General features: G+C 43.1%; 1 protein-coding gene across 5 annotated transcripts in view; it reads right to left on the bottom strand.

Annotated features, from left to right (window-relative positions):
* Positions 1 to 1,382: 1,382 nt before the first annotated feature.
* Positions 1,383 to 22,396, bottom strand: part of slc12a6 (solute carrier family 12 member 6) — a 30,743-nt gene continuing 9,729 nt past the window's right edge. For 3 of the 5 annotated variants that reach the window (XM_084923704.1, XM_084923705.1, XM_084923703.1), the window contains 26 exons: positions 19,593 to 19,687; positions 18,974 to 19,102; positions 16,995 to 17,141; positions 16,857 to 16,911; positions 14,918 to 15,048; positions 14,337 to 14,563; positions 14,134 to 14,252; positions 13,837 to 14,025; positions 11,670 to 11,834; positions 11,125 to 11,223; positions 9,966 to 10,023; positions 9,688 to 9,862; positions 9,042 to 9,160; positions 8,855 to 8,953; positions 8,652 to 8,771; positions 8,354 to 8,458; positions 7,392 to 7,560; positions 7,113 to 7,308; positions 6,860 to 7,029; positions 6,647 to 6,778; positions 5,868 to 5,975; positions 5,672 to 5,734; positions 4,191 to 4,265; positions 3,825 to 4,060; positions 3,610 to 3,743; positions 1,383 to 3,329 (listed from right to left, as the gene is read on the bottom strand). In XM_084923704.1, coding sequence (XP_084779830.1) covers positions 3,238 to 3,329; positions 3,610 to 3,743; positions 3,825 to 4,060; positions 4,191 to 4,265; positions 5,672 to 5,734; positions 5,868 to 5,975; positions 6,647 to 6,778; positions 6,860 to 7,029; positions 7,113 to 7,308; positions 7,392 to 7,560; positions 8,354 to 8,458; positions 8,652 to 8,771; positions 8,855 to 8,953; positions 9,042 to 9,160; positions 9,688 to 9,862; positions 9,966 to 10,023; positions 11,125 to 11,223; positions 11,670 to 11,834; positions 13,837 to 14,025; positions 14,134 to 14,252; positions 14,337 to 14,563; positions 14,918 to 15,048; positions 16,857 to 16,911; positions 16,995 to 17,141; positions 18,974 to 19,102; positions 19,593 to 19,687 — 3,407 coding nt within the window. In that variant the 3' untranslated portion in view covers positions 1,383 to 3,237. The remainder of the gene's footprint in view (positions 3,330 to 3,609; positions 3,744 to 3,824; positions 4,061 to 4,190; positions 4,266 to 5,671; positions 5,735 to 5,867; positions 5,976 to 6,646; positions 6,779 to 6,859; positions 7,030 to 7,112; positions 7,309 to 7,391; positions 7,561 to 8,353; positions 8,459 to 8,651; positions 8,772 to 8,854; positions 8,954 to 9,041; positions 9,161 to 9,687; positions 9,863 to 9,965; positions 10,024 to 11,124; positions 11,224 to 11,669; positions 11,835 to 13,836; positions 14,026 to 14,133; positions 14,253 to 14,336; positions 14,564 to 14,917; positions 15,049 to 16,856; positions 16,912 to 16,994; positions 17,142 to 18,973; positions 19,103 to 19,592; positions 19,688 to 22,396) is intronic. The other 2 variants (XM_084923706.1, XM_084923707.1) reach the window with 2 other exon arrangements.

Genomic DNA, 22,396 nt, shown 5'->3' with positions numbered 1-22,396 from the left:
CTTGAAAGTCAATATTTGTCTTTATTCTTCAGTACAGCCTGAACTCTTAGACAAGGTTTCTTGGATTGGATCAAGGACACATTTAAAACCTGCAGAAGACCGGCCCTTGAGGCCTGGAGTTCAACACCTGTGCTGTAGACACTCACCAATGGGCCTCTCTCCTGAGTTCTTCTGTACATTTTGACAATTTGAACCACAAATTTTACATTTGGATTCATCACTCCATAAATCCTGTTGTCACTGAGTTTAAGTTCAGTTCTGGTGTAATTTGGAATAGCTCAGCCTTTTCCCCATTTCCTTTCCTAATAATGGCCTCTTGACAACTTAATGAAGCTTCAGTTAACAGTACATGCATCAGCTGAAGGTTCAGATGCATCTGTCAGGTCTTTGTTGGAGTTTTTTAGGGCATGACTTTCAGACACCGTTAATCTGCTGTAGATAGTTGTTTTTTCTAGTTCTGGCACTTATTTTTTATTCACTTGTCCAGTTTCCTCAGATTCTTTTTGGGGTACACTGCAGGGTATATCCAGATCTCTGCAGACCACTCACATCCCGGACACAAACTGTTCAAGCTGCTGCCCTTAGCCAGGTGCTACAGAGCTCTTTACTAAAACCAGCCGCCACAGACTTTCTTCCCCCGGGCTGTCACTCTGTTGAACACTAACCCACTGTTATGTCATTCAGGTCATATGCACATTGCACTATCCAGTTTGCACTGGTTCATGCTGGTTGCACTACATTCAGCCTATTTAAATATATCATTCATGCCCAGTTGTAGTTTTCTATAAGTTGTATAGTTTAAAAAACATGTCAAACTGTTAAATTTGGTACTGATTTGGCTGAAAAAATGAAAACCAGTGATGCGTTTTTTGACAGGTAGTCAGTAGATACACTAGTTCATCCCTTTAGTTAGGTGCCTTTTTTGGCTTGAATCATTCATAGGTGAGTGTTTTGTGGAGTGATAAACATTCCTCTGAAAATGGTCCGGTACAAGGATGTGACTGAAAATGAGCAAAAAGAAAGCAGGTTATGTCCAAATAATTTTTTCTTTGGACAAACAGATCTTCATTTCAGTTTAATCAATTTAAAATCATCTGCTCAGCTGTTCTTGTTAAAGTCCACTGAAATGTCTACGGTTAAAAAGTCAAAACATAAAAAGATTTGATAAATGTGTCTGTCTATAAACAGGCAAAATAATCCATCAATCATCAAATATACAATAAAACACAGATCACAGTTTGTGCACATTTTTTTTTCAAAACTGTTTTATTTATTCTTATTTTTTTTCCAAGCAAAGTTTTTATTCCTTTTTATATTAATGTAATTAAAAAAAGATAAAACTTGGGATTTTTCATTTTTATGTACAAGCAAGAAAAAAAAAAACAATGTTTAGGAAATAACAATGAACATAGAACAACCCTGCACGGTAACACTGTAAAAAAGAAAAAAGAAAGCGTTAGAGTGGAATCAAACACCTGCAGTTCAGAGCTCCTCATTTTAGCTTGTGAGCCCACATTCTCGCTCTCTCGCACACACACACACACACACACACACACAGCCGAACAAATGGGCTTCACTCACACATAAAAATGTATACACATGAAGTGTGGTGGTCCTCTCCACGATGGTCCAGTGTCTCCACAATACTGTTTCCCTTTACAAGGTCATTATGGCAACAACCGAAAACTGTCCCCAGCCCCCCCCCCCATCTCTAAACTGAACTCTACGCTAACGTCGAATAACTTACTAACTATTCAGGTGCAGTCCAGCGTGGGCCTGAGAGAAAACGAGAGAGCAGAGAGAAAACCTCTGACCATTTCCTTTGCACTGGTTTCATTTTGGTGTCACATCCACAGCTGTGAATGTGGTGCAAAAGACCGAAATCCTCTTTAAGCAATTAAAAAAAGAAAAAAAAAAAAGAAAGAAGAAGTGGACACTGCTGTATCAGCAAGGTTTGATGTGTTTCCGGAATAAACCTTGTGATTTTAAACTGAGCTCTGACAGGTTTTCTTCCAATTATGGAAGTTCTGAAGAGGAAATTCTTGTAATTACCCTCTGCAAAAATGAGCTAAAACTTACCACCAGGGGGCAGCACTTCACCAGTGGGATGTTTGCAGGTAGGTGCCGCTTTTATTTTTAGTCCCACCCCCCTTTCCTCAACGTGCATTGCCTTTGGCCTGGCGCCACAGTAAAAAGAAATAATAATAATAGTAATAATTAATAAAGGTTACACTGACCCTGCAACACAAGGCCTGCGTGGCTGTCACTTTAGTTAATTTTTGATGTTTCAAACTATTTTTTAAAATACAGGAATTTAGAAAAAGTACCTTTGAATTTTTATTTGATTTTTAAAAATGTAAATAAAACTCAGGCGTTATCAAATTTTTACACAACATAGTCCTGCTGAATGCCAATATAATAAATAGACCTTATCAGAATTTCTACTTCTTATCTATTTAAATTTTATATTTATAGCCTGAAATTCTGTCTTAATATGCTGTATTTATTAAAATATTCATCTGATATGAATAAATTCATTTTTGAGGTAAGATGTCTGAATTTTAAACACCCAACATTTTTATATTAAAGGCTGTTGTGACTAAATTCTAAGTAGTAGCAGCGAAAATCAAAAAATAAATCCTTGTCAGTGCGTCTTAATAAAGCAGATTCTCGTCAGTTGTGTGCAAATACTCCTGGATATGAAAATAAAGAGTACCGATACGCTGGTAAGAGTAAACAGATGTGTTTGTGAGAAGCAACAAAAAGAAAACCATACTCGATTCTGACAGAAAACTGCTGTCTGCTTCCAAATTACATTCTGTACAAAAAGCAACCCTGAGTCTCATCAGCGGGTCGGCCGCTCCGCAGCCTCTCACCGTTAGCCTCTGTGGTCCGCCCCTCCAAACACAATCGCTCCTAAAACCACAGTGCTCCCTTCCTCATCGAGTCAGAGGACCCTCGGGTGGGTGAGTCAAACATAAACAAACAAACAAACACACACACACACACACACACACACACACAGCTTGTTATTATTTTTGTTTCTGCTCCTTGTTGGAATTGTGTTGGCATTTTTGTAGCTTTGACAGCATGTGGTATGGAAACCAGCGCCACGACAGGGAAGTGTGACAATCGACAATCGCTCTTTTTCAGGTTCCCCAGATCCCATCGTCTTCACTCTGCTCTCTCCTGCACGACTGGCTGCTTGCTTGATGCTGGCTTCCTGTGCTTGTCTAATCAGGAGTAGATGGTGATGACTTCACTTCCTCCGCCTCTCACCAACAGTACACGCTCCAATCCTTCTGTCAGGACCTCCAGGAACTCCATGTCTGCTCACTGAATTAACGAACTTCTCATACTATGTTACTTTGATAATATAAATGAATTCATTTAAATAAATGAAAAGCTTATACGTTTTAATAATCATGTTAGTAAGCAAAATTTAACTAAATTTGCTTTCGTCTTTAAGGCTTTAGTGATTTTTTAATTCATTTTTTTAAACCCTGTTTAAGCCATCATAAAGGTGTCTGCTGTAACAAAAGTACACTCAGTGACTGCAAAAACAAGCGTCTAAAATCTAATTTGGTGCAGACTCAGGGTTAAGGATACAGTTCTCATCTCCTTCGGTGTTCCTGGGAGGTCCAGGCATGTTGAGCAGGACGATCCGGGCGTCGTGGGATCTGTTGACGATGACCTCGTTGAGTTTGACGGCGGTGTGCATTCGCCTGACGTTGGAGTGGTCCCTGGAGGAAAAATGAGATGCGTTAAAGGACCTGGTTAGCGCGGATCTCAGTGTCACAGAGAAACCTGCTGTGTCTGCTCACGGCCTGATGCTCAGCATGTCCCTGAAGCCCTCGGGGGTGGAGCAGCCCGAGTGCGTCGCTCTGTATTGTGTGGCCTTCTCTTTGGTCCAGGTCATCTGAATGCGGCGGTGGTGCTCAGAGCTGCCGCCGCCGCCGCTCGCTGCCCGGTCTCGCTCGCCGCCGTCCGTGTCATCTTCGTCGTCTGAGCCGATGCTCGTCAGACGCAGCATGGAGTTACGATCCTTCACCAGCTGGGCCTGGCGTGTGAAAACACACAAACACGCTCTCTCTCATCTCTTTTTCCAGCCTTTTCTTCCACCTCATTGGCAAACCTCCTCTCTTTTCTACAGTCATTCCTGACTCCTGCTTCTCTCCGTCTCTCTGTACCTGTCTGTCTCTGTCTCCTCTGGAGGTGTTTGGTGTGAAGGGTCCAGGACTTTTGTACCTGGGGGAAAGATACGCCTACAGAAAACACAAGGTCACCTAACTCCCCAAAATCAAACACAGCCTGCATCTACTCTGGTGGGCACTGAAGCACAACTACAGGGACACGGCAGTAAATAAAAAAGGCCCGAGACAAAAAGCTTCTGAAAATCTGAAATGAGAATGAGTGTGAAGGGTAGAGGGAAACAAAGATGACAGAACAGTTAAAGGAAGAAGCATCTGACACATGTTAGCATTAATAACTGAACCCTTCAGATAAAGAACTGGACTGACAGTGAAATAAATGTGGATTTGATCTACATTAGGGAGGCCAAAGGATTCACTCTGTAACAATTCAGTGTTTTATTTAAAGCAGGGGTTTTCAAACTTTTCCTTCACACACCCCAATGAAGAACCCTGGAAAAAGTTCACCCCACCATCCTGTAATTATTAAGATCACATTATTTTATTGTGTCTCCCCATAGAGGAAAATCATGCTGGACTGCTGCATCAACACTAGACAACACCAAACATTACGATAACATCACATGTAATGGAAGTGTTTTTAGGAGGCACAGGCTTCAAAAATTAAAGCTGCAGTTACATTAAAGCTGCTCCATGTGAATGTGATAGTGCTGGTGTACATTTAAGTTACTCCTCTGGTCTGAAAAGAGAAGTCAGAGCTCAAGTTTCTAAGATCTGATTTGTTTTTCTTAAATGCCAGCAGGGGGCGACACCTCCTGACCCTGAGTTCAGCTCACTGTGTAAATTTTGTTTCTAAGAGCGTGAGAGGAGCGTATGCTTGCAGTTTCAGTCCCAGCTTCGTGAAGACACTTCACAAACCGACGGCTGACGTCACGGTGACCACATCGCTTTTTTCCCTCTCAACTCTTCATCTGAAGGGCTCAGCTGCACTCACAGCTGTTCAGAGGGTTTCACTCTTTACTTTGACAGCGTGTCCTGACTGCAGGCTACTCTACAGAGTCTAATCTGCTCTACTTCAGACAGCTGTTGCTTCTCTACTGCGCAAACTTACATCATCAAAACTCCAGCGTACCCTCTGAGGAGATGAGAGTCAAAAGGAGGCGACATGAACATTTAACAATCATCTCAATGCAAGTTACCGTCTGCAGTGCTTTTTTTGTCAGTAGCCCGTGTCCCTTACCATGAGTGTTACCCACCAGGATTTCTTTGCTATCACCTCAGTACACTGCACTTTAGTTTCTTTAGCAACCTTTGGACCTTAACACTGAGCTCTTTCTCCTTAAATCTGATTTAATCTGGAAGAAAACGGTGACCTCAAAGACAAAACATGGCGTCTGTACTGGGAACCTGATCTCCACTTTTTCCAGCTTATTTTTGCAGAACAAAAAAAATTATTTCTATATTTCCTTAAACTCCTCCCAAGTCATGAACTCACAGCTGACCTTGACCTCTAACCTCACCTGAGACCTTGTAGCTCCACCTGCCTCTGGCCTACCATTGTTGCTGCTACTGCTAGGGCTCTCCTGGTGAAAGTGGTGAACAAATGCTTGTTAAGACCCAGCTTGCATAAAGTTTCAAACTCCTAATCAACCCTAAACAAACCTACGGGCGTTTTTCACACCACACGAAACCCCACTGTAAGCTTTCCACACCTACCTCTCTGTCCCGATCAGATTTAGACAGTCGCATCTGTCTGAGCATCTGACACCTCTGCTCCATCATCAGCGTCCTCTCATAGGTATATGCACTGATGTCACTGTCGTGCTGAGAAGAGGTACATGGACATGCTCAGAAGAGGTGAGAAAACAGCTGTTGTAGAGATTAGTGGAAATCAGACTGGAATTTATATTTTACTGAGATCTCAGGTCCACATTTAACCTTATATTCACACAGTGGTTCAGTTTATACACTTTAAGAACTTCATCCAGTTTAGAATTAACATAACACGCATGTCTTTGCACTGCGGAAGAAAGGGGGAGTGCCCGAAGGGATTTAAAGCAGGTTCCTTCTTTTTGTTTTCATGTTTAAAGAATTTAATCCACCAGAGGCCTCAACACAAAACTCTGGTGGACTCTGAAGTGCAGAGAGAGACACCTCCTGCTGATAGGCAGTAGAATCTCTTTAGTCAAGACACTGAAAGTATTACCTGTTTATTTTATATGTAAAAATCTGTGATTCAACAACAACATAAATTCAATCTTAAAGGCTGTAAAAAATTATGCATCTACATGTTTCAGCCGGCGAACCAGTGCAGCCATAAAAGGTGAATATTTCAGTCAAAGTGCAAGTGGTCAGACCCGGTAATGTAATTGAAGCAGTGCTTAACAGGATGACCTTAAAGGGAGATCAGCTGGATTCAAATCAGATATTTTTATATATATAGATATATATAGATATATAAAGCTAATTGAGACGTTCAGGGTTTTTGTGCGTACCATCTCCACTACTTCCACCTCAGCATCGATGCGTAGCTGATAGGTGAAGGTTAACAAATCCTTCTTCATCTGGATGGAATTATCCTCCATCTGGGCCACTGTGAAGATTCGCATTGAACACTTGCGCCACACCTGGGCAGAGACAGAGCAGAGGGTTCAGCGGAAACTTTAAAGGCTTTGTTAGAGTTTAAGATCAACACTTTGTTTTCTTGCCTTGTGTTGTCGCAGGAGGAAAGGCAGAAGCATCAGCATCCCGCCGTCATGGACGATCCACCACACATCGATGTAGCCCTCTGTGCAGGGCTCGGAGTTGCTAGGGAACAGGGAGATGTTTTTGGGCACCAGAAGCGCAAGGTGGGCCGCTGTGGTCACCCGCACTGTGTCTGGAAGGAGGAAAGAGGGCGTCGTTAGCTTGTTAACTCTGAAACAACCCCATTAACCGCTTTGCTGTCCTCTCTTGACTCACTGATGAAGGTCTTCCAGGACTGTGGGTCCTCGCTTTGCCTCCAGGCGTGAGGCCAGCCCATCACCACAGTGTTGGGTTTCATTCCTCCCAGGCCACTCGACTGGATCATGTGGCTGATCCCATCACGTGGCTTTTGAGCCACGATGCACTGGCAGAAGCCCTTCACGCGCTCCTTATCCATCAGGTGCTTCAGAGTCTGAGGAAAGAAGGATAAAAGGTCCAACTCCACATTATCTGAAAGCAAATACATTTCCACCCATCAATAACAAACGGCCCTACCTGCTCAGCAGCGAGCGCCTCTCCATAGCTCTGCAGGTAGTTCCCGGGGACAACAGTGCCAACAATGGTCAGGCCTTTTCCCGCCTTTAGCTGGCTGGCAAACGTCAGGAGCCGAGGAGACTTGACGTGGGCGTCTTCGTCCAGTTTTAGTAACACCAAAAGCTGAGGCCTGGACACGGACAGACAAGGCGATGAACAAGAGCGTGTGTGCGTTAGTGGATTCTTCCTAAATATTAGTGACAGCAGAGCCTCAGATTGTCTGTCTTTATGCTGTCTACATTTTTGAATGGGTTTTGAAAACTTCACAGCCAAGTGCTCAGATAAAAAAAATAAAAGTAAATGGAGAATTGGTCATCTATAATTCAATGCTAACTTGATAAACATCAGCTGAGGACTGTGAGACATGATGGAAGCGCTGGAAAGGATAATAAATAGGCCTTTCATTTAGCCTGATGTGCATCTCCCCAGTTGTGAAACCACAGCACCACTATGAGCCAACTCATTTTCAGAGTTCGCTCACCCCCCGTCCTCCTGTCTTGATGCAGTCAGTTCAGCTCAGTCAGCATCATTTGAAGCACATAAAGAGACCCAACAAAGTCACATGGAGACCTCACAGCTGGCTAACATGTCAAAATGTAATTACATAGCAACAAACTGAAATTCAATTTATTTGTGAAAGAAAACCAGTGTCCAGCAACCTGGAGCTCTCCCAGATCTGTTTGAAAGTGACAGTAGTGACCTGCAGTGCTTAATGTACTGATCTGCTATACCTAGTACTGCACACCAAAAGAGACTTGGCACATTAAAATCATCGGATTCTTGTTTATACTGCTAAATGTGACGCAGATTCTGATGATGTCTTGCAGCTTTACTCCCAGCACTGCACGCAAACTTAAGTGCAAACAGTTCACCAACTTCTAACAGGTCAACTTGCATCCTGTGTATGTGAGACATTTCAATACCTCCAGTTTTTAGTATGCGGTGGTCCTTCTTCCAGCCTCAGCAGAGCATAACGGGCAGCGCTGAGTGACAGACCACGGATCCCATCTCCCCATTCCTTCTCTGCCCTGATACACAACCACACCCAGAAAATATAAGAGAACATACAGGTATATTTATTTATTCACAAACAGTATACACTGTACACTCCTCTGTTCCCCTGAAAATAAAATAAACATGTTAACACGAAACAGACATGTTTACACACCAGTCTGTACATGCACAATCATGTGGAGGGAGTACATCTCCATGGCAACATACCCTTGATACTCAATGTACTTGTAGATCATCCCGGCAATCACCATGGCAACGATTGCGTAGTACCAAGAGGATATGAACATGAGCGCCAGGCAGAAAGTCATCCCCAGAAAGGACAAGCTCCTGGACAGATGAGCAGAGCACACGTCAGAGGGGGAAAGTGGGGGAGCGACAGAGAGCGAGAGAGAGTGAGTCTTTGGTAGTACCAGTGGTAGTATGAGAAGCGAGGCCTCCAGTTGGGTGTCCTCAGGAGGGTCTGAAGGGCACAGGCCAGGTTCACAAACAGGTAACACATGAGGAAGAACCTGGAAAGAGGGTTGGAGATTAAAACTGAGGTGATGAAGGCAGACTAAGTGTGCACATGCACACACATGTAACATAACTGCATCTTACATTGTCAGAATAGGAGCCACCATGTCCAGAGATGCGATGAGAATCCCCAGCTCAGCTATCAGAGCTGTCAGCAGCAGAGCCCACGTAGGTTCCCCGTTAGCTTTCCCGTGGCCAAACACCTGCCAGAAACACACAGAGTTCAAATATACACACACAGACCCAGCAAATCACACTATGTTCAAGGAAATGCCAGGTACTGCAAATGAAAAAATAAAATCTGAGGGTTGTTATTACATAGAGAGTGGAAGGAGGCAATAGCCTGAGCACTGAGAATCAAAGAAATAATCAAAAGCTTCAGTGAAAGGCAGGAATTGGAGAGAATACAGCATCTCCAGGTAACTACAAATTACACTCAAACTACCTAAATAAATGGGTCACACTGTACATGACAGAAAACATAAAACACCATCACTTTAAAGCATTTTAAAGCACCACAGTTCCATCAAGGTATTTGCACACTGCTGCAAGATGTTTCTGTATGCAAGTGGAAAGAACTGAAGTATGCAGCATAAATACATCAGTAATTCAACATTAGTAGGGATCTCTTCTTCATACAGTATCATTAAGTTAATCCTGAGCACAACAAGAATAAAGGAGAAGTGCTTGGACAGTCCCTGTAATTAAACTGAAAACTAGGAGCTCTAACCCGGAGAAAGGGGATGATGTTGTCTTTGGCGATGGCCTGCAGGAGTCGTGGAGCGCCAGTCAAAGACTGGAGGCCCGCGCCACATGTGGAGAAGAAGGACCCGATCACAATGACCCACTGCGAGGGCCAAGCCAAAGTCCCCACCACCAGATTGCCTTTAACTGAATCTCCAAACCTGCAGAAGTAACAACACATGAAGTAGTTTAAGCATCAAAGTCCTTCTGCCTCACATACAACACAACACATGCAAATACAAACACAAGAGCAGGTGTACTGACTTGTCTCTGAGGACCACCCCCTCGATGCAGGCTCCAAACAACACGACATTGCTCAGATCTGGATGAACAGCAGGTCAGGAAAAAAACAAAACAAAACAATACAAAGTACTTTCAGTGCCACGAAAATCGGACTGTGCTGAGAAAATTCGAAGAACTGCCTCTCAGTCATACGCCTCCACTGCCCAGTCGAGATACGCCATCCAGTCTCTGTGGACTCTCCACATAAATCACAAATCACAACAGCACTCGCCTCAAGGTGCTTTATATTGTAATATAAAGACCCTACAGTAGCACAGATGCCCCCCTATAAACAAGAACCTGAGGACAATAGGAAGGAAAAACTCCCTTTTAACAGGAAGAAATCTCCACCTCACCCTCAGACACGACCAGTTGAGGGGATGAAGACAGGACAAAAAACACGCTGTGGAAGAGAGCCAGAGATTAACAGTAACTAATAATTAAATGCCGAGTCATGTGCCAACACTCAGAGTGAAAAAGATGAGTGAAGAAGAAACACTCAGTGCATCACGGGAAGCTCACAACAGCCTAGGACTATTACAGAGTAACTAAGGGAGGATTCAGAGTCACCTCATCCAACCCCAACTATAATTCTTTTTAATTATAATTTTTTTATTTTCAAAAAGAAAAGTTTTAAGTTTTAAAAGCAGAGATAGTGTCTGTCTCCTGAATCAAAACTGGAAGCTGGTTCCATAGAAGAGAGGCCTGACACCGAAGGCTCTGCCTCCCAGTCTACCTTTAAATACTCTAGGAACAACAAGTAAGGCTGCAGTCTGGGAGTGAAGTGCTCTAATGGGGTAACAGCGAGAATGGTGAGCAAACTAAAGGTGAACTTTCGACCTTTGACCTTGATCTTAACCTTTGATTAGCAAATTTCAATCAGTCCACCTTTTAAAAAACAAAAAACACAATTCAAGGTATTCTCAGAGATGGATGTAAGGGTGGACAGACAGCATGAAAATAAAACAGGTGGACAGACTTAATCCACTAACAACACAACATTATTCTCATTAAATATTTCCATGATCAGCATTTAGGTTAAAAACTTCAGAACTGTGTTGTAGCATCTTAAATTGTGCTTTGAGTTGCTTTTGAATTTGAGTGCATGAAAGTTCAATCAAATTGTCCGATGAAAGGATACAGACTAAAGAGGTGGTGAGGATGGCGAGGATGGTTCCGATGGGGATGGAGCGCTGAGCATCTTTTAAATCCCCCGACCGGTTGGAGCCGGCCATGATTCCTGAGAAACAAAATCATTCAAAGGAAGAGGAGATAAGTGATAACTCAACAGCTTTGTGCTTAAAATATCAACTTTAATGTTACACTGAATATACCACAGTTTTTTAATAAACACCCTCGTGAGTGAAATGTGTGATCAATATTTCAAATCAAAGAGAATCCATCTCCATATTTTTCTTTTTTAAAGTGTTTTCAAGCTAAAAAGTGAAAATAAAGCCAACTGCACAGACACAAACAGAAATCCAAGAATAGATGCCTGACAGGTTTGATCCTGAATCAGCAGCTGCACCGTGAGCGGGAATCAATATCACGCCTACAGCGCTTTTCCTGTCAATGATCCGTTTTCATCACTGAACCAAGCCAATATTAGGTTTAAATTTCTTATATGCTTATATTTCTGAATTAACACTGAATGGAGCCCAGTTAGTATTCTAGGGGCGTCTGTACCTGTGACTGAGGGGAAGAAGATGCCCACGAGCACTGTGAAGGAGGTGGTGATGTCAGCAAACACGTACGGATAGCGATCAGAGGCTGGGTGTGCAACTTGAGAGGTGTGGAGGGATCTTTTCTCCAAAACATCCCCTTTGTGGAGGTATGTACTCCACAGGTTCTCTGTTAAGAGGGAGAAAAAAAAAACCCATGTAAGATCAGTCATTGACATTGGCAGAGGATAAACATTCACCTACACATTCACATTTATTTAGAGGCCCTAATTAGTGTAACATTAGTAAGATGGTATAATATCTGCCTCCGTCTCCTTCGATAAAACATCCTCCAACTGCTGCTTATCCAGGGCTCAGTTGTAGGGGCGCCAGCCCTAGCCAAGAAGTCCAAACCTCCCTCTCCATAGCCACTTCTCCACCTTATCCAGGGGGACATTGAGGCATTCTCAGGCCAGCTGAGATGTAATCTCTCCAGCATGCCCTGGGTCTGCCCCGGGGCCTCATTCCGGTATGACGAGCCCAAAACACCTCAGCCAGGAGGCATCTTAGTGAGATGCCTGAACCACCTCAGCTGGATTCTTTCAATGAGGAGTAGTAGTGGCTCTACTCTGAGCCCCTCTTGGATCACTGGACTCTTCACCCTTTCTCTAAGATAGAGTAAAGTCAAAGATTGACCAGTAAACTGGCAGCTTCACGTTTACATAGAGTTCTCTCTTTGCTACAACAGAGCAGTGCAGTGATGTGGTTCATTTGTCGATATCCCTCTCCCCTCATTCGTGAACAAGACCCCCAAATTACTTAAACTCCTCCACTTGGGGCAGTGGAGGGACTCGTCCTTGACCTGGGGTGGTCACTCCACTCTCTTCCACCTGAGGGCCATGGCCTCAGACTTGGACCTTCAAATTCTCATTTCTGTGAGCTGTGAAGCCTTCTGCCTCTCAGCTCTACCTAGAAATTCTGTCCTGTCTGTGATATTATGTTCATTTTATTCATCTAAGATGTTTGGCGTGTTCACATATTGGGGGATAAAAACTGGATTTCTTATCTTTCTCCTTAAAGCACCAACATAACTTCAGACCAGATTGCTTTTAAAGCATTCTGCTGCATCAGGCCAGCTGAGGTCCATTATTGTTACAGAACACAGTATGTCAGGATTTATTTATGGGCTCAAATTGTGGTCATAAATACTTTGTACTTGTAAATCAGTTTTGTATGTGTAAAAAGAATTTGTGTGTGTGTAAAAAAAGATTTGTGTGTGGACTCCATAAAGCACCCCTCCAATAGCCAAACCCACCTGTTCTCTGATTGGATAGTTAAATTTGTGATTGACATAACATTGGCCAATCAGATGAAAGGAAGAAAAACCGGGTAAAAATTCATACTTGTAACTTGAGTTTCACGCGTATTTTTTGGCTAAGTCCACACACAAATCTTTTTTACACACACACACACACACACACACACACACACACACACACACACACACACACACACACACACACACACACACACACACACACACACACACACACACACACACACACACACACAAATCCTGATTTACAAGTACAAAATATTTATGACCACAATTTGAGCCCATATTTATTTTACTCCTGTTATTCCATCATTCAGCTGCTCAAGCTAAGTTAATAGCTACAAGGGAAAACATCAATACTAAGTTCTTCCTGTTTTAATCAGGAAGAATCAAGAATACATTTTGAGCCAGAGGGAGAGATACTGGTTACTTATCCTTCTTACTGTCACTTAGCAAAAACAACATTAGCACAACAATTTAACACCTGTTTAAATGTGACGGTTTAAAGTTTTAATCGATTATATTTTTTAAAATGCACACTCAGTAAATAAGAAGTAATTTCATACTGGTCAGCTATAAGTGAGGTTCTAGCTTTCAGCCAAGAAACAACACTAACAGTGCAATCCCAGACTTTCCTGGAACTTCCATGGAGACCACAGACTAAAAAGAAGATGGACACAGCCAGACTTGGCTAATGACCACCCTCATCAGATTTAAAAAACAAACAAACAAAGAGGCAATGGTAAAACACTCAGCTTGGCTTCGTAACAGGTGGGTGATATCACAATGGCCGTGTCCATATTTTATATGATCTCTCATTCAGAGAATCACTGCACTCCTCATGCATGCACTCTACCTGATATGGCCCCACTAGTCAGTCCAGGGATCCCTTTAATCTCAGAGAAGTTGTTTGAAGTGAAGTATTCGTCACAGGTGGTGTTGAGCTGTGAGTTATGGCAAAATAACTTCCAAAGATGTGTGGTCTTCTCCACCATCACCTCTGGGACATGGCTGGGGTCAAAAGTGGGGCCCACTGTGCTGTTTTCTATCAGAGAGAGAAAAAAAACAACAAAAAAAAACAGCGTTTCAGTAACTCAGAGAGACACTCTTACTCCTCATGACTCGTAACAGAAAGAAGGAAATCTGAACCCACCGTTAATCGTGAAGTTGCTGTCTAATTTCTCAGCTGGAACTTTAACCAGGACAGTTTTACTACAGTGGTTGTCAACAACATCATGGGCGTTGATAGTTCTGTTTCCCAGCATGCATACGCTGTGGATGAAAGCCCAGTCAGTCAAAAATGTGACGCATAAAGGATCGGTCAGCTCTGTGTTTTTCCAAATAATCAGGACTCACGGAAAATCCGGCACGCTGAAGGCAGAAACCAGCGCTCCGGCATAGATGGATAAAATGGAGATGATGACACAGGCCAAGAAGACGGAGGCCAGTTTGTTCACGTACTTGACCCCCACGAAAACCAGCAAGGCCATGAAGAGGAGAAAGATGGAGCCGTATATCCTCATGTTGTTCAACATGGCTGCTCCTTCACCTTCAAAGATCGCTGCTCTGGGTGCAATGTACATCTGTCAGAGGGAGAGGGAAGAGAGTAAGAAGCAGGCCTCACTTATCTGAAGGTTCAGTAATATAAGTGCGTTTAGTGCAAATCAGCCAATCAGATGACACATATAAATAATATCAGCCTGTCAATAAAACTGGTCAGCCTCCTTTTGTGTCCCTAACTCAGGTCACATGTTTATTTAAAATAACTGAGCTTATGGGTTTTGTGAGGTCCACATATAGTGAAGGCAATGAGTCGTTGCTACCTGGTCTCGGTATAGAGTCACTCAATGATCACAACATAAGCCTTTACATCCAGAAAAAAGTCTGGAGAACACGATGCTAACTGGAACAACAACAAAGCAAACAAAGCAACTCACCAGAAGGATCTCGACAGCTCCCAGGATGTACATGGCTCCAGCGAAGGTTGTGCCCAAGTAGAAGCACAGGCCTACCGCCCCCCCAAACTCTGGACCCAAAGAGCGGCTGATCATGAAGTAGGAACCTCCCGCTGGAGGAGGAGGAAAGAAGCAGGAGGAGGAAGGTGTACGTAAGGGTTGGAGGAAGTGGAAATGAAGAGGGAGAAAGAGGGATGGAAAAAAGTGGGATGAAGACAGAAACAGATTGGAGGGGAGAAAAGAAGGGTGGACAAAGAAAGAGAAAGAGCGGAGGCGGTGGATGGTTAGTAACATTATGATGTTGGGAGGCAAAAGGGGAGAAAAGAGGAGTCATACTATGCTTGTAGAAGTAAGCATAATGTTCTATGTGACACAAATACAGACAGAGCGGGCTTTCATTCAAACGGCATCTGCAAATGCACACGGCAGCAGCTGCTCAGCTCACTCCAAGTGCTGGACCAGGTCGAGCTTAATGCATCCAACGTTAACCTTCTGACATCGAGCACCAGGCTGTACGTGAATAAGCCAACACTCGGGTAACACAGCCCAGCCCGCATTACGGTAAAATTAACATTGCCCTTACACAACTGCTACTCCGAGTGTGCCAAGGCAAACGGCGGCTATTTGCTGATACCATTTGAACCACGTATAACACAAATGAGGCAGTAAGAGCAGATACCAATACTCTGCTGACTGCGAGCATAATTCGGTGTTTGGTTTCCAAACAGCAGCATTGAACATCACACAAAAAGGAACACACAGCAGGGTCGATGTCACAAAAAAATGTAATTGAATATGAATGTGGTAGGTTTAGACATATTTAATGTGAGATGTTCCTGAGCGAGGCCACAAAACCTGCTGGACTTTCAGGTCACTATGTCTGCACAGACTGTGATTTTTAGTGCTGAGCTGTATTTGAGAACCCAAACACTTTATTACTTGTTCAGCCTGACCTCAGTAAACTCCACACACACACACACACACACTTTTAATCGCTACCATCTGAGAATAGAAAGCATGACAGCTGGAAGCTGCTCAGGTGAGACAGAGCGTGGGGTAAAATGCCTGATGAGAGTCAGAACTTGTTAGAGATAAATTTTCTACTTTACAGAGGTTTTCTCGTTCTACATTCAATTATCAAACTGTGGCATTCTTGTTGGAAAATAAGTCAGTTAATCAAACTACTCTGACATTCAGGATATTCGCTTCGAGGCATTTTGGCGAGAGAAAAGGTCAATGGCAGATAAGTATTCTAGGTTTTTAATGAAGGCACAGACAGAGAGGGAGAGCAGACAGAGGGAGAGACGGGACACAGAAATAACACTCGTTAGCAAAACGGCGTCAGCGCGCCCAAAGCTGGAAAATGAGAAGGACAACCGGGAAAGACAAACTACAAAAGTCAACACAACATCCACAGAGGCCACCAGACTCAGTCCACTGCAAAGTGTCCACATAAAAATGTGATTTATTGTGGAAATACACTTCGATTCAGAGACACTGAAGCAGACAACACAGAGGTGACCCTAAACTCAGCACCCTGCTGGATTTATAGCTTTTTATAAAGAGCGCATTTTCTTTCTTTGCGTAAATAAATTACAGGATGAATAATATGAAGTTAAGAAATAACTTACATTCATTATGTAAAGTTAATCTATGTAAATCATTGTGTAAAGCTTAATCTAATAGATTAACAGTACCCATTGTGCTCTTCATACTGGTTCTAAGTGTGGATAAATGGGAAGGAAAAAAACATGGAAGAAGAAGAATGAGGAGGGGAGGAAAGAGTAGAGAGAAGAACAAATAAAGGGAAGGAAAGGAGGGAAAAGTAAAGAAGATGAGGAGGAAGAAGCAGAAAGACAAGGAAGGATCCCTGGGCCACTGTGTCCACAGAATGAAGGAAAAAACAAAGATAAAGGAATACCTGGTACGACTCCATTGGTTGCGATTGCGCTCATTGATATGGCGGTCAACATTGTCTGGAGAGGAGAGACGGCAGTGTTTTAGAAAGGTTTCCTGTTTTTGTCTCCTTGGGGCTGTTTGCTAATAACCCAATACTCACACAGCAACAGCACATAAGAACAATACAGAAGGCCTGCAGCACGCCGGCAGTTCCCACCACCCAGGTCAACCGCAGGAACAAGATGACGCCGAAGATGTTCTGCAGACAAGGCAGGTACACGCCCATCAGCGTCCCCATCTGTGGCGACTGGAAGATTACACAGAAGAAAAAAGGTTTAAGCAGAAACGAAATCCAAAGACAGCACGTAATGTTACACTGAGGTGCTCATTTGGAATTTGTTCATTTATTTCAGTCCATCATACTACCTTCATATGTAAATAAAACGAAACTAAACACATTAAACTGATGTTACACTAAAGGTTAATTCAGACTTTTGATGAACATCGTTTTAGCCATTATTCAACAACTTCATTTGTGTGGGCTCCCCCGGGGTACTCCAGCTTCCTCCCACAGTCCATGTTAGGTTAACTGGTGATTCTAAATTAGCTGTAGGTGTGAATGTGTTTGCCCCTTAACAGCCTCTCACGCCCTCCGACAGATGGGACAGGCTCAAGCCCCACAACCAAATGCTTTTAACTGCTAAAAACATTAGATTCATCAGAGGAAAGAGAAAGCTAATATTAGATACTGTAATTAGCCAATAAGCTTACATTCTGAATGATCTACATTCTGCTGTAAGCAGACCTTTCATACGCTGCAACATGTTTTGACCTGCCACCTGTCCCACTTGGTGACGTGGCCTTTGAAGGTTTACCCAAAAAGCAGTACTAATGCCTGGGCCCAATACTCTACAGACAGTCAACCGGAGAAGTTTTCCTATAGAAATGATTTATGCCATGATACTCACACACAAAGTTCAGAAAAAACATCATGTTGTACAAAAACAAGAGTCTAGCTGTATATCATGAGACCTGGAGTGGGTGTAAAATGGATTTGGTTGCAGCTTTTAAACAGAGCCTAAATGTCTTACTGCTAGCTCAAAAATGGTTCAAAACTGCTGGAAAACAAACAAACAATCAAACAATCAAAAAAAATCCCTCAAATCCATGTGTATGTAACTCAGACAAATTGCCTCATTTAGTGACGGGGCAGATGGCAAATATTTATTCCCATATGTGTCTGATTTTATATGGAATGACCCTAGTGTCCTAAAACCCATGTTTTAGGAAACCCATGTTTTTAACATTTTGTACATCTGCTTGCAGGAAGCACACATACATGGAGACCCATGAATCACTTCTACTCTGGTCCAGTTGGGATTAACGCTGCTCCTTCTCCATTCAAATGTTTTCTTATCCAAATATTAATCTCTTAAAGCTGGTCTTTAAACTAGCCCTGCTCCACTGTCATCTTTCCAGGTAAGGTCTTGAAATCACTGCACGGCTCCTCCCTGCTGTACCAGACTTATGTTGATGCTTGTACTGAACACACGGTGGGGTCCAGACGGGAGGATTAAACATGTTTTGGTTTAACTTTCCCTGCCGTCTGTTGGCAAATGTGTCCGAGCAATCCGGCAAACGTGCAATTACTCTCAAACCACCAAAACAGACAGGCAGTTCTTATCTGGGCCAGCCAGCGCCTTATCAGGAAGGATTGGGCTCCACACCAGGGTTACATCCGAACGCAATTTCAGCTGGAGGCAGTGAGTCAGGAGGGCGGCAGAAAGAGTGTTTTCTAGGACAGGGCATCAAAAACTGATGAACAAATGGGTGTCTTTATTTTTATTGTTTCAGGTGCAACATATGAACTAGTGACCATGTGAGGATTGTTACTGTCATCTAGATCAACTTTGTACTTACTACACCATTGCTACAACCAGGGCTCATCCTGGTTATGACACTGCAGTAAAAGATCATTGTTCAGCCAGACAAAGTACAGCTGGAATTGTGCACTGCATATGGGCAAATTGCCCAACATGTCTCGCCATCCAGTGAATCTCATTAAAACACTAAAGGGATTCAATGTTTTACGAGGTCACACTTGTGTTTACGTGTGTTTCAAGGTTTATTCGTTTGTACCTTGCTGGGTTTCTTTTTCTCGCCGATGCTCTCGGCCTCTTCATGCTCTTTGGCCCCCTGAGTCAGGTTGGTGTAGTTGACCAGGCGGCTGAGGAGAGAGGACACCTTCGGCCGAGTGTCCATCTCCTCCTGTGGGTAGAGGACGAAGAAAAAGAGGAGACAATGAAGTATGGTGGAGCGAGAAAGAGATTAAAACAGATGGAGTAAAGATGGGGCAAATTTTAAAAAAGGAGGAAACGCAGAAATTACTGTGAGGCAGAGATGAAGTAAAGATAGGAGAACAAGTGAAAGAAAGATAAAATGACAACCGGAGAAAGGCAACAGACAGAAGCTATGAAAGAAGAGGAGGCAAAGAGGCATACTGAACTGGTAGATAAAGAAGTGGGAGAGAGAAGAAGGAACTCTGTAAGCCATAAAACCTGAAATGATCTACACCCACCAGCCACATGCTGGTTATTCTGGGCTCCAGTTAGCAGACATTCATCAAATAAACAGTAACCATAAAGAAAATCATTTTCTATTCTTAGCCCTGTGCTGTATAATAAAACCATAAGAGTGAATACATTATAAGAAAGCAGCAAATACAGCCACTAGAAAGAGTGGCTGAAATGTTTTGTACCTCAAACAAGGCCAGGTTTTTGTCGTAGAAGTCGTCATCGTCCACCTGATGATTGCTGTTGATGTACACACTGGAGGTTTTCGAATTTCCCTCACCTAGCCAATAAAAGAAAGACAGAGAGAGAAATTATAAACAAAGGGAAAGAAAAGTAAAGGGTGATGCAGCATGAATATGACTGAGCACAAAGGAAGCCTTTTTTTTTTTTTTTTTTTTTTTTAAATCGCTGTCATCATGGCTCGGTGGTGTCGACTTTCAGCTGTTTCCCTCACAGACACAGTTTGATGCAGCGACCCCGTGTCGCTGGCTCGGTTCCTCCCGTCGGTGCAGACCGCTGCATCGGCAGCACCTGAGTCAGCAGCATCACTTCCCCCTCCCTGCTACGCCACACTCACGCTAACAGCAGCCAAGGGTCACACGCTTCACAGAAGGGCACTCAGAAGAAAACCAGAGACTGAGGGATGAGACAAGTTTTCCCTTCTTGTGTAACATCCCAATAGCAAAATAAATAATAACGGTGTGGATTCCCCCTAAATACATGTAAAGGTACCCCAAACTGAAATAATAACAATAAATAAATAACAAATCTTCCTACATTTACTTCATTTTCCTGTAAACACAGCAAACTTCCACCTCTTCACACCTGTAAAAACTGTGGTGGTGGGGGGGGGGGGTTTGAGAGCATGATTCATTTTCAGTGTTTACTCTATGAATGAGTTCACACTAGCTGGTGAATCTAAAACTGCATCAGCAGCTTTCACTGTCTATTTTAGAACATCGGCTGGTTACGTGCCAAAGAAAAAAATAAATCAACGATCCCTGGGAGGAAATAAATTTAAAAAAAAGCCAGCATTTGTGTGGTGGGTGGTAACTTCCCATCCTGTTCGCAGTGCTACATTTGGCCAAAGATACCGAGTGTGATACTGACTCAACACAGGCAAAACCTCACTCCTAACAATCAACAGCTGAAGCACGATGGCATGCTGGGAGATTTTAACTAACGAGCTAATCAGGTAGCTCGCCCATTTGTTCATAAAAAACGTTAACTGGCAGGTCATCTAATGCGTGCTCCTGATTTTCATGATGCGGCTCTTTACACACAGAAACTGAACCATGTCAGATGAACACAGATAAACGTGAATGCTCCACATCTCAACAAACCCACACTCGCCCGGATAGATTTGAAAATGGCGTTGACGTCTGGAAACGCTCCGCGTCCACACTAGCGTTTTCAGCCGTTTTCACAGAGTTGTGCGTCCACATTGAAACGGATGAAAACGCTTACGTTCCAGTCCTGCATATGCGTGAAACGCAAGAAGATTCCACCTGCCTCATTTCTGTCTGCTGTTTATTTACTTTCCGGCTCTCTGAAACGTCGCAGCAAAATGTTGAGGAAAAGCACCGAGTTTTTAAATGGACTAACAATGAGGTGGAGTTGTTGCTGTGAGTAACACAAAAGTACAAAGTTGCAAAAGCGAGTGAGAATTAAAGAATTTGAAGAAAAGCTATCTGAAGCGTGTACAGACTGATATTAATCTTTAATAGGGCTGTCAAAATTGAGCGCAAACAAAACAACTGCTGTACAATGCCCTCCGCTATCTTAGTTTAATTGGTCACATGACTGCATCACATGACTAACATGCGTCATCGTTTTCGAAAGTCTCAGTTTTCGCTGTCAACTCTGCGGCGCATAAGCACCCTCTTCAAATGTATGCGTTTTCGAGAGCGTTTTCAAAACGCTGCATTTTCCTTCGGGGAAAACGGCGTCTCAGTGTGGACGGCAGACCAAAACGATGTGTTTTCATACAAAACGCATTAGTGTGGATGTAGCCTCAGTATGTTTAGCACTTAACCTGTTAATCAGGACTGTCTTGAACACACTTCTTTAAGCCAACATTATTGGGATTCTGATTGGTTGGCCCTCACAAACAGGTTTGAACAGCAGGTTTACACAGTAAACTGTGACATCATACAAAGCCAAGAGTAGAAAAAACCCCTGAAACCAGCATCTAGGGCAGTCTGCAGTCTGAGCTTTTGGCTCACAGGGACCAATTAGGACATATTTAACATAGCCATCCACCATCAAGACAGGATACCTACTCACACTGTGTGCCTTCTTAAAAAAAATAAACTCTTTTTAAATGTGCAAAATCATTTGCTTTAATAGAAAAACTTATCCATCATCTTCTAGCATAATTATTAAATCCTGTCACAGGACAGGGTGTCTGGCTTATAGCAGAGGTTGCAGCACTGTCTGGGCCAACATCACTGACAGTCAGCATCAGAGCTGAGAGCATCGGGGAAACCACCTGCTTCCATGTGGTTAGTTTTGTTGTTGCGTCATTTGTGAGACCAGCCTTGGTGTGCACAGCTTACAGATGATGCTGCTCTTTTTAAAAAAGTTCAGTGATTCAGACAACAACATGTGACTCAGGTCAGACACTTCTCAACCGAACAGCCAACTCGACTTACAAATACAGTCCCAAGTTTGTTTTTCCTCAAATATGAAAGTATACATTTCTGTTTCCCCACAAACAGGCTTTATTTGGGTGTGCTGCCAGGTATTTAAACTGCAACCCAAGAAATTGCGTGAGTCATTTAAGATTTTTTTATTTTGAAAGCTTGCTCGGCTCTGCCCGTGTCAGCAGGATGTCATTTAGCTGAGTCTCTCAGCAGCAAGTTAATGTTTATGTGCCGCTATGCCAAAATCACTGATGCAGCAGAGCAAAACGAGAACTACTGTCGCAGCCTGCCGTTCCGCCGACGGAGATGCATCTGAACACCAATCCACTATTTATTGTCACCAA

The sequence above is a fragment of the Perissodus microlepis genome, chromosome 3 (assembly GCF_051167445.1).
Source record: "Perissodus microlepis isolate ML-2025 ecotype Zambia chromosome 3, ASM5116744v1, whole genome shotgun sequence".
NCBI classification, from domain to species: Eukaryota; Metazoa; Chordata; class Actinopteri; order Cichliformes; family Cichlidae; genus Perissodus; species Perissodus microlepis.
Note: the sequence above shows the minus strand (reverse complement) of the source record. Positions and strands in the feature narration are given on the sequence as shown.